At 41.2% G+C, this 15,500-nt stretch overlaps 1 protein-coding gene across 1 annotated transcript in view; it reads right to left on the minus strand.

The window, feature by feature from the left end:
- Positions 1-15,500, minus strand: part of LOC311487766 (protein TANC1-like) — a 98,001-nt gene that overhangs the window by 41,371 nt on the left and 41,130 nt on the right. The window contains exons 5-6 of the mRNA XM_084544129.1: positions 3,977-4,110; positions 1,583-1,772 (exon numbers count right to left, since the gene is read on the minus strand). Coding sequence (XP_084400255.1) covers positions 1,583-1,772; positions 3,977-4,110 — 324 coding nt within the window. The remainder of the gene's footprint in view (positions 1-1,582; positions 1,773-3,976; positions 4,111-15,500) is intronic.

Raw genomic sequence — 15,500 nt, forward strand, 5'->3', positions numbered from 1 at the left:
TCTGCTGCTTTTTTCCCCCCAGAAATCTACCAGTATCTTCAGAAAAGAAGAAAAATATTTCAACTGCAAGTAACCAAAGAATCGTGCAGTTCTAATTTACTATTCAATCATCACTGCAAATATTCAAAACCCATTTACAGAATGCAATCCTAACATTTTTATAGCCACCGGAGGCTTTGTGAGTAGAAACGGCAGATGAATTAATGCATCAATAGACTAAGCCATCTTCCTGTCAGCTTGTGTAAATCCCCAGATGTCTTACAGGGTTATTACGGAGATACAGCACAACGTCAAACTGTGGCAACTGTCACCTCAATGCTCTCTCATACGGGAACAGCTTTATACGAACCCAATATCTGACATGGTAGAGGATGAATATAATGTGACGCAAATGCTATTCAGTCCCAATAGGTTTAACAGAATGATAAATGATTGACACCTCACAGGCTTGTTTTCTTTAATCTAAATCACATCAGGCAACAATTCTCAGAGTACAAATTAAAAATAGAAGAGCTCCACGGTATACACTGTAATTTGTGAATATAAGGAAAGCTGAAAAGACGACTAAGTGTGGGAGCATTACCTATGTTCTTATGAAAGTCAGTGTAGCTCTGGGAAGGTGGCCGTGGTAAATCAGAGGATAGTGGGAGATTTTTGTCATTGCTCTGTAGTGGGCTAGAAATGAATTAAACTAAGGTACTGATTCACTGTGCATGGTTTCCCAAAGGCATCACTTTATAATGCATCACCTTGCACAACTTAATACAAAAAAAGTAAATTTATCCTTTCATTAACTTACCAGTATATTAGAAAAACATATTTCGCCATTAAACTAATTCACATTCACATTTAAGAAACAAAGTAGGCAACCATTATTTAACTTTTTTTTTTTTTTAATTAACTGCAAAGATAATTTTACTGTAAGTATGACTTAAATTCACTCCTTTGTGCTAATTGTAATCGGAACTGCAACTGTTATCATTTATCTGGGCTTACATCCACTTAGAGCGCAACGTTGATTGAAATCCACGTTGTTTAGTTGTCTGTGCTCAAAAACTAACTGCTTACAACTTGAAAATCCACTGAACGGCAGCGTCGCGATACTAGCCAAGAGCATCTGATCTTGGAAATCTTCAATGAGTCTGAAAGACAACAGGCAACAACGCAATGGTGACTACCAGGCGCTGAAATAGTTTGAGGCTGGAAAGCCAGCATATCGTCTGCTGCGGTCGGCCGATTCATTTTTAGGAAACGTTCAACTTAATGAATCTCTTTTGAAAGAAAATCCAGCATACCTGGGAGCTGGAGATGGCGTCATTTGGTATGAATGTTTACATCACGCCTCAATGCTTTTGGCGGAAATCAGCGTATTATCCTAATCAACATCGATTACGTTGACGCAACACTGCAACTCTGGATAGCAGTCTGTTTGCAGCCATATGCCTCATTATCATCACAATCAATCAGCAGAATACCACATGGTACCGTTAGGTAAGGGCACAATGATCTATGAATGCCACAGGTTTTTCTTGTACCATATTAACCACTGGAGGATGATGAGGAAGGTGTTAGGCAGCCTCACCTATGATCCCACTGTCCTTGCTCTCGAGTGTGGAACTGGGGCTGGTGATGGTTCCACAAGGGCTGGAGCGGCTGAGCGGTGGGCGGCTCGTTGTGCTGTTGAGGGTGGAGCATGGGCTGTCAGTGCAGGGAGACGCCGTGCTGCTGGTCAGTGTGGAGCAGGGGCTGATACCCTGGCTAGTCAGGGAGCACTGGTGAGGGGGGAGATCGAAGTAAAAAAAAGAAAAAAAAGGGTTAAGGTACGCCAGGAATGCGCTCTACTAATCAAAGATGTCAATGAAGTATGAAGTCAACTCAATTTAAACTCAGCTGGCAGCAACATCGCATATTTTTTAGCATGAGCAGCAATAAATACAACAAAAATAATTTTACAGCCTTATTTGGAAGCAGAATCGTTTGATCTAACTTCGTTGTGTATTTGACCTGGATCATGTGAAAGCAATGCGAAAGACTCCTTCACAAACAGACAAGCGTTTCACGTGTGAGCATGATACACAAGCCGAAGGGCATGAGCACTGTAAATCGAGCAAGGCTTGAAAATTACACACTCACATATGTCTGGGAGAACCAAAATAAGCCTGTAAAGAATTTCACAAGGGGAGAAGTGTCTACTTTTGTTGCGACACAATAGATACCTTTCTCGTGTCATCAAGCCTGTCTGACAACCATACAACAGCTGAATCTTTGTTTGCGATAACTGACAACCGTAGAAATCCAAAACTAAAGCTGGTTTGTCCCGTTTCCCCATCTCCCTTCAACTGTATTCTGATTCCAGACACAATACAGTGTAGCTCAAGAAGGTCAACGCTGCCCAGCTGTAGGGAGAACCAAAGCCTTCCCACAAATTGCACACCAAAGATTAAAACTCAGTAGGTTTTGAAGCAATTCCTCTTCTAGCCTGCTTCATTCACATGAAGTTCAGCAAACTTAACAAACCTTAATTTCTCAACAAAGGGCAGCTTATCTAACAAACATAGGACTAAATATAGAGGCAAAAACACACCAAACAGGAGAGCCCATAACATAACTCATGTGATGCTCCATAGTTCAATTTAAAGGGCTTGGTCTTACCAGAGCAATGTTTACATATATTTTTTCAGTCACTTCGTGGTTCCAGGGAAAATCAAAAGGAAATCAACTGTTACAAATGATGCTCAAATTAAATAAAACCATCAATAAACCAACTATGCTGCAGATATTTTGCTGCATGAAGAACTTCCACAGGGCAACTAAAATGCTGTAAAGCGCCTCCAATTAAAATCTCAGCAAACCATTCCTAACTTGTTTTTTCTTGCATGCATTGCAAAGACAAATCTAGAGAGAAGTGTGACTAACCCCTAATTTGAAATATACTGACTGTTGCTGTGTATCTGGCCGTGCAATGACATGGTGAGTGACAAAAATATAAACAGCAGAATAGGATGGATGCTGCAGCGTGATCAGCAACCTGTGGAATGGTAACCTAACTATACAACATTTTCTGTTGCCAAGTCCCACCTATTTCTATGCTAGCACTTTCACATGGCTACTTTTAGCCGCCTAACAGACACAGCATTAGTCAGACACCTCACTGACATTTAATAATGTACCGTAAGGCAAAACTGAAAACATGCAGAGTTAAAGACATGTTGTAAAACAGTGGTATGGAGGAACAAAGAATTGCTGGCAGATGACATTAATGTGCTCCACCCGTTCCCACACACCTACACGAACAAACAAACAGAAAGCCAAAACCATTAGACTCCCATACCGCCTGTCTCCTCTTTTGACATTCCAACTAATGAGCGCGATTTATGCAATACTTTCAAAGTCTCTTTCCACAATTGCCAGTTCAGTGTCAAAATGTGTCTAAGATTCACGATGAATGAAGAAACCATTATCGTGCTGGGCTCTGCTCTTCGCACAGCCCCAGCTTAATTAGGAGAGCCAAACAAACTGAGGCTCAGACCTAACATAACTCTATTTCTGGACCCGGGCTCAGACGCTCTTGTTACATACTCAAGAGCCCCTGGAATAGCACTCAAGTTACTGGGAGACTGACACACCACACTGCAAAGAAATAAAACCACATGCCACCAATTTTAAATATGCAGTTACTTTCTCTACAGAATGCATTTAACAGTTCAAACAACACAGCCTGACAGTTACCGTTGCTTGTTGTGCAAAAAAAAAAATTAGTCCCAGAGGTGTCTCTTAAAACTCCATCCATAATGCACAAGGAAAAAAAATAATAAAGCTGCAAAAAAAATCCAATCTGCTGTTAACTCTGTCACAACTAGCTCCTGCCCTCATCCATTCCCTGTCTCCTCTATCTTTCTATCTGTGTGCTGCAGCAATGGTAGCAGCTGCCGCCGGACGAGGGAGGGAGTTGGAGGGGAGGGAGAAAATGAAATACCTTCTTTTCATTCTTGTCGTCCATAGGTATGCGTGCCGTACCCGGGATCCCTTCTCCCAGTAAAAAGCCCAGCCTTGTCATCAGTTCCTGAGTGGCAGGGGAGGAGGAGCTTGGCTGTTTCTCCGCTTGCAGCTCTAGAAACGAGAGAGAGAGAGAGAGAGAGAGAGAGGGAGAGAAAGGTTCAACATTAGCAGGCAGATTCCCTCTCTGCACTGGATGGCCCACACAGGGCCACGCTGCCTGCCCTGCCCTCCTCGGCTCTGCTCTGCTCTGAAATACTATGCTGCACTCTCCAGCTGCTGCTGATGTGGTGCAGACCCACAGAGGGTGAGAGAAGAAGGGAAGGGAGTGTGTGTGTGTGTGTGTGTGAGAGAGAGAGAGAGAGAGTGAGTGGCGGGGGCTATTGCTTGTGTATGTATGTGTGTGTGTGTGTGTGTGTGTGTGTCTGCGTGTGTGTGTGCGTGAGGGTGTTCTAAAAGAGTCTGAATACATGTGAATGTCTAGCATTGTTAAGAAAGCAGAGACTATGTGTGTGTGTGTGTGTGTGTGTGTGTGTGTGTGTGTGTGTGTGTGTGTGTGTGTGTGTGTGTCCTGCAACATGCCTCGAGTGCCAATTGCAGGGCTGGTTGTTTACAGCTCTCACTCACAGAGCCTCTGAATATCAATGAGTGGACATAGGCTTTCTCCAACACGGCTTAAACTCTCTGTGGTCTTCATTCTCAAGCCTTAAAACTACTACTTTTTTTTTTTTTTTACACTGCAGTTTCAAGGTTGGGGCTTACTACAAGGCAGACACAATTTAGGATCTGATTTTTGTCTATACGCACACTTATTTCTATTCTATTCAAAAGGCAAGTAAGAGCAAAACGAGTGTTTTATTATAATCCTTATGCTACGCAGCACATAAATCAAATTTAGTGAAGTAAAAACCTGAGAGGAAGCAGACAGTCTGATGATGAAAGAGGAAAAAGAGAGCAAGAATGTCCGCAATACAAAAGGTTATTATACGGCTCTCTGTCAGCACCTTTTCCTCCTCTCCTTCATTTTCTCCTTTACCCTCTTCTTCCACAGTTATTAATAATGTTGACAGTAAATCTGATTAAATACAAACAAGTCCAATGGCACAATGTGATGCCAAGTCTGAATCAAGTCAAAATCAAGCCACCACTCACATATTTATGAAAATGCCCATATGCGGATAAGGTCTTCTTGTTCAAAGTAAATACACTGTTAGAATTTAATAAGTCAGATAATTCTCCAACAAAAGCATTGCTTTGTTTTTCCACTCTCATTTTTATCCATTTTGAAGACAGGGCCCTAAAAAAGTATCTCCCCTGTTGATCTTATCCATTTAGCTTCCAGGGCAAACAGTGGGGGGACCTACAGTCCCCAAAACTAAACATATCAAACTTCATCTTACCACCAAGTGTATACTCATACTGCGGAATGTGCCTGTAATGCCATTTCAGTATACACCAATTGGCCACAACATTAAAACCACTGACAGGAGAAGTAAATAACATTGACCATCTTGTAACAATTCAATGTTCTGCTGAGAAACTTTTGGACCTGGCATTCAAGTGGATGTTACTTAGACATGTACCACCCACCTAGACCAGACCAGGCACCCCCGCCCCATAGCAATGACACTCCTTGATGGCAGCAACCATCCCCAGATACAGTCTGACACGGACACACACAAAAACGTTTTAAGAACAACTCAGCACAAGGTGTTGACCTGGCCTCCAAATTCCCTAGATCCCAAACTGATCAAGTATTTGGTATATGGGATGCACTGGAACAAGCCTGATCCACAGATCCTTCCTTCAACCCATGGACCCAAAGGCCCCCACTAACAACATTCTGTTGCCAGACACCAACTGTTTTGGAGGCACAAAGGAGACCAACACAATATTAGGAAGGTGGTCATAATGTTATGTGACATGTGAACAAACCATTTCTTTACTTAACATAAGCATATTTCTTGGTCTCTACTGTTATTCTGGGGCTCTATATTTCTGCTTGATTTACAATTTAAAAAAATAAATGTACCTTTGACATACACAAAACCATTTGTCACCTTAAAATGACCTTGTGACCCACTTTTTGGAATAGTGACATCCATTTCTGTATAATGGGCTCTTAATGTAGACGTGCAATGATTATATTCCAAAAATTAATTGTATGTTATGATGCTAAAGGGAAGGAATACAGAGAACAGTGTTGGTGCTCAAGTCCTTATCTGTACTGCAGCACTCCTCTCAGGAAACCACAGTTAGAAGAAGTTATACTGTAGGTCGCTTGTCCTGCGAGGATCGTATGCACTGTCAACCTAGCCACCAGTGGTATCAATATTACAGAAATGTTCTCCATAAAAATAAAAAGAAAGTTATAGTCCCGTTCTTGGATTTTACTGTGCCGTGGTCAGTATAATGATCTTCCTGGCACAGAATACTTTACAGTTTTATATTAAATACATGATTACACGCCACAGCTCATACTGTATCTTTCTGCTCTGTTTCAAAGTGACGTCCTTCCATAGTTGGAGCTTATTTTCAAGATTCACAGAGGCTCGTTTTTTGTATTGGTATTGGTCGGCAATATCATGCGTATTCAGAGAAAATCTTTCCTTGAGAAATACCTGTCGTTACTCATGAGGTGCTCCACTGGTGCACCTGAAGCCTCTGCAACAGACTTGTTAGGCAATGGAGGCTCATAAGTGTGTCGGGACCGAACCATCAAACCTAGAATTACTGAACAAACCCACACTTCCAACTGACCAAGCGATTATAAGTGTGAGTCTTCTCGCAGTGGTTGCAGAATTATCCATTTTAGAGCTGAAATGATTAATCACTATAATCGATAATTTTGTAAAGTCTCCAGCTTCAGATATGTAAAGACATCCCTTAAAGGATTTTAAAAAAAAAAAAAATCCGCTGATTAATCGATAATAATCACAGGCTGCAGGTCTAATCCATTCGCTGGATGGACTGTTTTATCAGTGACAAGTAGCAAGAATTTTTATCCAGCCATAACAACCGTGCGCAACCTAGCAGACTGCAGAAGCGGTGAGTGCTAATTCACCACTAATTTAAGAACACCAGAGGTTTTTGAATTTCCATTTGAACTTGTGATGATAATTAAAATGCAAGCAGCTGCTGCTACTGTAGGCACGAGAACAACTTAGTCTTAGCAATTGCTCAAAGGCTTCTGTGCAAAACTGAATTAGCCATCACGGCCTGGCACGTTAGTCATGTGTTTGGCCAAGAACAAAATGTCAACATGATACATGCATTGCAAGTAACGCCAGACAGGCACATATCTCTACCTTGAAGCTGAGCAGAATATTTATATTACCCTTTGACACGTCTGCCCACTGGGTTGCCTGGTTGCTGAAGTGTATATGTTGGCGCCGCCTTTGGGAAAATTACACAACCTCTTAAAACCTTTAATTCTGACAACGTAAATATTCTATAGGCCAGAAAAGAAATATAGCACTACTCCTATAAGCCTGCAGGATTCATACTGAATAGCATTCAGCTCTGTAGAAACAGACAATGAATGCTAACCTTACACATGCTGTACTTGCGGCGCGTTTTTTCCTCTGCAGTTGAAAGCCCACACAATAAAAATCTATTCTTTATAGGGAATGTCACCCTACCCATTTAAAAGCTTGAGAGCATTGGTGAGTCCTGGATGCAGACCAGGAAAGCTTTTACGAGTCCTCAAACAGCCCAATATCAAATATAAAGAAGATTCAACCACAACATGCACAATTCGAATTAGTAATTCAACTCTAATCGGATATCATCGGAGTGTCGTGCCGGTTGTGGTTCAGAGCAACTACATATTGTACTAAATGCTTCATCAACTTTTAGTGGATGGTTACAGATAATGGCTGGTAGTCCAAGGTCTTTAAAAGGGATACCTCACGCATCACACATTTATGGCTACCGAGCGTTATCAGACAGTAACAGGTTGTTTTATATTATGAGACTGTCTCAGGCTTGGCTTTTAGTTTTATAAGGCAACATTACACATCTGTGATGACTAGGAAACTACGCAGAATCCCACGTTCTTTTAGGCATGTCGGTTAAGATTCTCTGGAAGTCAGAGCATGGTGCATCAATAAACAATTGGAGTTTTTTTGAAGACGTTTGATAACTCCTCCAACCAGATACTTCACTTCTTAATAAGTGGTAGGGAATTTAGGTTTTTATTTGGAACATCTGTGGGTGGCACCTACCTGAATTTCACACGGGTCTTTTGACTGAAGGAAAATTATAGAAAAGTGCCAGAGAAAAAACAAATAATTGTTTAAACTTGTATAGATCAGTTTTGCCCATGGACTGTATAAATACGGATGATACGGGCAGTGTAGTCTTGCGAGTTTGGAGCCAGAGTTTGCGCAGTATGGTCCGAGAGTGGAGCCACAATATCGATGACCCACCCACACTTCCTCCAGACTCACTTGTGTTTTATTAATACTGCGCTCTGCTCTACGTCCACCAGGAAATGTTGGCTTATACAATGTGTTTAACTTTTTTATATATATATTTTTTACAACTCTCACGGACCCACAGGACCGCTTTACGGAGTGGTTGGCATAGCAACTGGCAGTACGTTACATCCTGTTTATATAGTGTCAAATAACTAGAATAACTAAAATAAAACTTATCCAACATGAACATGCATCGACATTATATTAACTACCTAAAATGACAGAAACCATCCTTGAAAAAAATATATTTAATTTGTATTTTAGTGTTTTAGTTTACCGCAAGTCCCATCCACTAACATGGAGGGGGTGGAGCTTATGACCTATACTGCAGCCAGTCACCAGGGGGAGCTCTACTTGCTTTGGCCTCACTTTTGAGGAGCAGTTCCGCCGTCCAGCTTTATACAGTCTATGGTTTTGCCATAGGGAAAAAAAACGAGCACACAGCTGTACTTGTGTGTGCTCTGGCAATAACGTAACACAATGTAGAAACTAATCCAGTTTGTTGATTGAGAGGTTCTTCACAGCTGTACGTTTCTGTTGCTGCTCGTCCCTTCAACCGGTGTGCTCGCCAGCCTCAGCCACAAGAGTGAGCTGAAAGTCTGGGGGGCAAATCTGATTAAATCCATCAGCCAGCTCTTTATTACTGGACCCTGACAAGACCACTTCATCATTCGGTTCTCGGAAACCACTTAAACCCAACCGCCTCTCAGGACCAATCAGTACCGCCCGGAACTGTGCTGGGTCTGTGAAAGAGCTGACATAGATACATCACAACAGACAGAAAGGTTGACATAATGACACGCATAGCACTTACAAGGCGAACCTCAGGCTCATGGACCGCATCAATAATAACACCTGCAGCCAGTGGTCTCTCTAAAAAATCAATACCCTGTACCAACAACGTGAATTGGATGAACTGCCAACTGCACCCACAGCTAATAGACTCAAAACCTTCACAGCAAATTTTCACAGCAGGCATTTATGAATAAATGCATGGCACATTCAGTACATGGAGAAATCTGTGATCAGTTTATTGCGGCACTGCGGGCGTATTAATTACACTACTATGAATCTAGCCTGTCAACCACTTCTGAATGGATTTGGACTGTGTGACTCATAATTCAGTCCGTTGATATACATGAAACAACGGGGCAATTGTGTAGTACAGCTAAACAGCTGAAGTGGGACCAGTTTAATTTATGAATGTTATCATCACAGATTAATTAATCATTGCCATTTTACTATCTGGAGACAGAAATGACAGTCAAATAAATTAAAACCATAATAGGCAGACAAGGCTGCTTTGCCTTTACTTTATATAAAGAAAGTGCAAAACAAACCGGTCTTATTTGCAGGGCAGTCCTGACTGTTGCTGTGTAAAGCTATAACGCACGCTACAGCCTATGACGTGGCCTGATTGGTGCACAAGGCATTTTCTCATTCATTTTCTTAGATCCTGAGGTCCAGGGCACCTCAGCTATGGCACTGAGAGAGGGACAAATCCTGATTTTTTATTCAGCTTTCTCCTACCTGGATCAAATCAGCTACATTTCAGCCATAAGCTTTATTCTCTACTGTATCTAAACTGATAGCATCTAAAGCTTTAATGGACAGTTACTTCCATCAGTGTGACATTACTGATATCAGTGCAATCACTGCTGCTAATATAAGAGGGGTGGGTGCTAGGCAATATTAGTCTGTGGAAATAGCTGTTTTCCAGTTAGCTTTACTACTCATTACTTCCCATGTGATTTTCTATTAAACACTCTGTGTGTGTTTCTGTTTTTTTTTTTTTTTTTTCTTGTTTATGATAGTTGGAGAGTCTATTTAGTACAAGCTGGACTTGTTGGTGCCACGATGTCTCCCACAGCACATATGGGTTAAAGGTCATTCAAGTGCTGCAGTACTGTGTATATAAATCTTCCAATAAAAAGAGAAGAATAATGTCAGCTAAAGCAATTTTATAAAAATTACAGTACTTTTATAACAGTGGTATTGCACAGGGAAATGCTAGTGCACCTGTAGCAACAAATACATAATAAAGTTCTATATCCCTGTATTATTTTCTCAATATCCCTTCTGTCATTACATTTTTTTTCTGTTTGAAACTCAGAAAAGCAGCAGTGAAGCAGAAATGATCCTTGGCTGTATCCAAATTTTGACAACACACTTCTCAGTGTACTTCAAGATCTATCAACATATTCCGGAGACAGAGGTCAGCGTTGGGTTCGCTGATTTTTTTTTCTAGATGTCAAAAGGGCTGTAATGGTTTAGTGATTTAAAAGCCTATCGGCAGTGGAGCACTGACCCCTGATATAAACAATTTACTGCAGAAGAGAAAGATTCTTCTGAGATAATTTGCCATGATGATATGGGTTATCCATCAGAGAGCACTTACAAGTTATTGCTCAACTTATTTTGCTCGGTGCATATCACGGTCAAATTTAAGGCATTATTTTTAATAAGGTTATGTTCTGCCAATTTGTGTACGCATATGTGACAGAGGCTAATTTATCCTCCAGTAAGAGTGCTGTCAAGGTCCAATAATAAGACATAGGAAAAGTGGAGCATTACAATAAGCACTTGTGCAGCCGACTACAAAGGCCTAATAATCCCAAATTATAGCAGCAGTAAAACATATGGTGACTTGATGACAGATTGGCTATTAAAAACCTCCACTAGGTTACTAACAATGACTGGGGAAAAAATGTTAATATGCAGGGTCACAGCATTATAACCCATATCTTACGCTGCCATGCGACACCAATATCGCCATGTACTGTATATGGAAATTCACATTTAATGAATTCATTAACTGGATTCGATTATCATTCCTCACACACAAGGAAAATCTGTGCAGACTTAAACTTTAGGCATTTCTTTTCTTTATTTCATCAACTCAGCTGAAGTCGTGCGCAATGTAAAGGGAGCAGTGACTGTTTTTGGGCAACCTGGCAGAGTTTTACACCTTCCTAATTGGAAGCCTACGGGTACAAAGAAAAGAAGAAGCTTTGTAAATGGACAGTTGAAGTATAGCTAACCTTTTTAACGAGGCTATAGCGCTCCTCCATATAAATTATGCGATGAGAAGGACACTAGGTGTGTAAAAGTTTTGTCTTATATGATGAACCTTCTTTAATTTCACTCTTGACAAAATACCATCTAAAAAATAATGACTGTAGTGAGTCAACAGCATTGCTCTCAAGGCTCTCATTACCACTATCTGGTCTTGATTAACCTGGTTTATTAATTGGCACCACACAAACTTATATAACTTTGTGACTTAATTTGTGAGACGGGAACAATGCTGTCCCTCTGTTTTTATGGCACTTGACAATTTATGAATTTGCTCAAGACTTCATAATGGAAAGCACATTATTAAAGATTCTGTGGCAGTAAAGCCAGTAGGGCCGCACACATAAGGTAAGATGAATGTATTTATCTGAGTGGAAGGCAGTTATTAAGTAAAATGGCTACCCAAAGAATATTAGCTCCCTGTTCGAGATAAAGTGTCTGATTTGTCTGTTCCATCTTTCACTGCCCTGGAGAAATGGAAAACCAGGGACGTAGCTGGAACCACTTTGTTATTCCAGTAACTGTACAGCAAATGGAGGCAAAAACAAAACAACATCGTTATCTGCTGCCTGAGGAAGTTTATGAGCAGGTGTGAAATAGCAGCTGTGTGGTTCAGCGATAGAAGAATGAAGACAGGAAGAGGAGGAGCTGAGGAAAGGTGGAGGAGGAGGAGGAGGAGGAGGTGGGGTGCCGTGTACAGACTGGCTCCACGGAGCTGCCTTAGCTCTCTGCCTGCCGAGAAAACAATCCAGCCGGTGCTCATTAGCAGCTGGAGTTTCATTACCACAACAGTGGAGCCTGTTTTAATGAACCCTCAATGAGAACATGCATCCTGCTTCCTCGTTTAAGTTCAGAGGTACAAGGTGACGCGTCCCCCTGAAGCAAGTCGAGCGCTCTTATTGTGCATTCCAATGTTAGAAGCGTAAACGGCCTTTGCTGAGAGCGCAGATGTCCAATGAGACATTACAGCTAATGAAGTTCAGACTAGTGATGGTAAAGTAACTCCAAATAAAATGCAGTTCGGGGCTGGAGATGATAGTTATCGCAGTTTGAATGACATCTCAACTTGACACCGTAGTCTAACCGTTGTTAATGTTGCACGTACAGATGGCAGTTTATTCACCATTAGACTGAGAGAACAGAAGCCTCCGCATTCAGCTGTGCTTTAAGATGGACAACAAACACTAATGACCCTTTGTGATCAACTACAGAGACATAACACAGATTCATCCTCTAGCTGTTTATTAAAAGAGAGAATCAACAATGATGGGACACAGAAAGAGACAAAAGCACCAATCTGCTACGTCGTTGCCCCGTTTCAGACAAAAACATCGTCTTGTTCATTTCAGACAGAGCTGCTTTTTTCTTTAGCTGTAGACGATCAAACAAAGGCTGCCTAAATATCATCCTAACTTCTTTACACTGGTAACAATTGGCCATGATTATACAATCACGCTGGAGAATTTATAACTGATCCTAAATTAACTCCGATTGAAGACGCTTTCAGTGTAACTCGCTCACCAAGTTCACGCTTTAGTGCTTCTTACTCATGTCTCTCTTGTCTGCGTGTCTCCGTACAGTGTCACAGAAAGACTATAGGAATAATGAGACAGACATCTGTATCATCTCGGCCATATACACTGGTGTTGGGTTCACCAGTGGTGCCATGCTTTCCTGGATTTGTAAAAACATTCCTTGCATGCAGGCTTCCACGACTCCACCTGAGTCTGTTGAGATCTTGCATCAGATTGCTTTTCCTTGATGACATGTTCAGATATCAGAAAATAAGAAAAAGATCAGATCGCCCAGTTCGCACTTAGCCACATATACCTTAGGTTCACGTGAAGTCGAGTCAGTGCGTACAAGTCTGAGAGTTTTTAGCTGGATACTGTGCAAAAAAAAAAGTGTATTTGAAATATTTCCACTGCTCCTCCGCTCAATTTAAAGTAAAATTGATAGAGTGCTACGGACAGCACAAAGCGTGACATGGCCTGAGAAAGGTGTTAACACTTGAGTAATTCTCATTGTGCACGAAATGACTATGGCTGGTCCAATTACCACCAGCATACTTACAACAGAAAAGCAAAAGTGTCACCATAGTCTGTTAAAGTCGTGTAAATTCACAGAATGCTTAAGTCTGGCCATATTACCAGCACTGACAAGTTAATAAATACATGAAGAAACAGGTGTTCGGTTGTTTTGTTTTTTTTGTGGGTGGGGGTGGGTCTCACTGGAGTTGTAAAATGGGGGGGATTTGTAGAGCGACATAATTGTGGGAGAAAACAGGACCTGTGGTTCAGTCTTGATTGACAGAGACAGGGCTCTGTGACCACAGCTGAAACAATTTCGTTGACCGGACTGTGGGCCGCCTGACACACACGAACACACACACACACCTAAACAAAGAATAAGGCGGACACATGCGCAAAATAAAAATACATGCTGCATTTACACGCAGGCACAACTAAATCCTTCCTCGAAGACAGAGCCAAAGACTCAAAGTCTCTTCTGTTTCCTTTCTAGTGCTGGCCCAACCTGTTTGTCCACAACACAGGCAAATGCCAAAAATGACGGTCCAATCAAATGCATTTTTGCATTCGGACTACTTAAGGTTTGCACAGCCTAAAATCCTACAAAGACCTTCAGAGCCGAAGATGTGGTTTTTCCACATACAAGAGAAGCATCCTTAAGCACACCCACAAGCAAAAGCCCCTTTACAACTCCCACGAACTCGCTTGATTTGTGCCCTAAATGTCACAAAGTTCTCATGCTGCAAAACTTCCAGTGGATTTTCTGACTCAGATTCTTCCGGTGCTCTGTCAACAGTCTATGTTGACCTTGTTCCAAATGCTGCAAACAACAATCTCATTCTATCTCAAGTGTCCATGAAAAAGCCTAAACAGTTTATCTTCTCCGGACCAGGAGACTACACAAGCTGGAACATGCTCTCGTCATTGACAAAATAATATTGGACATGTCCTTGTCATAACCCAAAGTGGACATTAATGACTTAATGAGTCTTGTTGCTGCAATTGCCGAACACCAAACCCCAAACACTAGCTCGCACTGTACGGTAAAGATTGCGAGAATTTGTTCATATAATGCATTCAAATTTCAAATGCTTGTCAGCTGTGCATTAGGCCTCATTCTGCTACAGATGGGTTATCACAATCATCCATCATTAGTCCATAATTTATACACTGCCTAAATATACATAATTAGTTGAGTGCGTTGGCTCATTCCTGCCATTTCTTAGCAGTAAATGTCTTTTACCTGCAAACTGCAGCTGTGAAAAGAAAGAAGTAAAATATTTCTCCTGGCTTATTTGCTGCATTTATTAAATGACTGTACATAGCAGCAATAGTTGGTACAAACAAAGGCAGTATGACCTTAAAAGCAGATTGGTTGTTTCTTCAGTTCGTTGAAGGCTGACTCAATATCTGAGAACATGTACAAGTTACTCCAGGACAAGGAGGACAGCTGTACAAGGGAGAGGCTTTTGATTATATTTATTGAGGAACGAAAATGCACCAAAATAGGCTTAGTACTGTCACAGAGACTGCAATGCCATAGCTCATTTGTCATAAATTGTCCAGATTTCATTTCAATTTCATTTTTGTGTTCTCCCTCGTCTTTGAGACTACAGCAGCCGCATGGTTGAATACATTTTGTGTGGCAGCAAAAAGATTCTCAGGAGGCCTGGTAAGAAGATTTGTCGCATGCATGCAAGAGAAAGTGCTCTTTATTGTGTTGTACATTTCAGTTGGAGTAAATAAAATGGTGGTTGTCGCCCATGAATCCATTCTCAATAACCCATAATAACAAAGTGAAAAAGTATCTTTAGAAATGTTTGTATATAAAATAAAATTCCAAAACTAAAAAAGCTCTTTTACAGAAGTATTGGGCTGTTTATTCAGTACACGGGATTCACAGGTTAGGTAATAGGCT

The sequence above is a fragment of the Chelon labrosus genome (assembly GCF_963514085.1).
Source record: "Chelon labrosus genome assembly, chromosome: 5".
NCBI classification, from domain to species: Eukaryota; Metazoa; Chordata; class Actinopteri; order Mugiliformes; family Mugilidae; genus Chelon; species Chelon labrosus.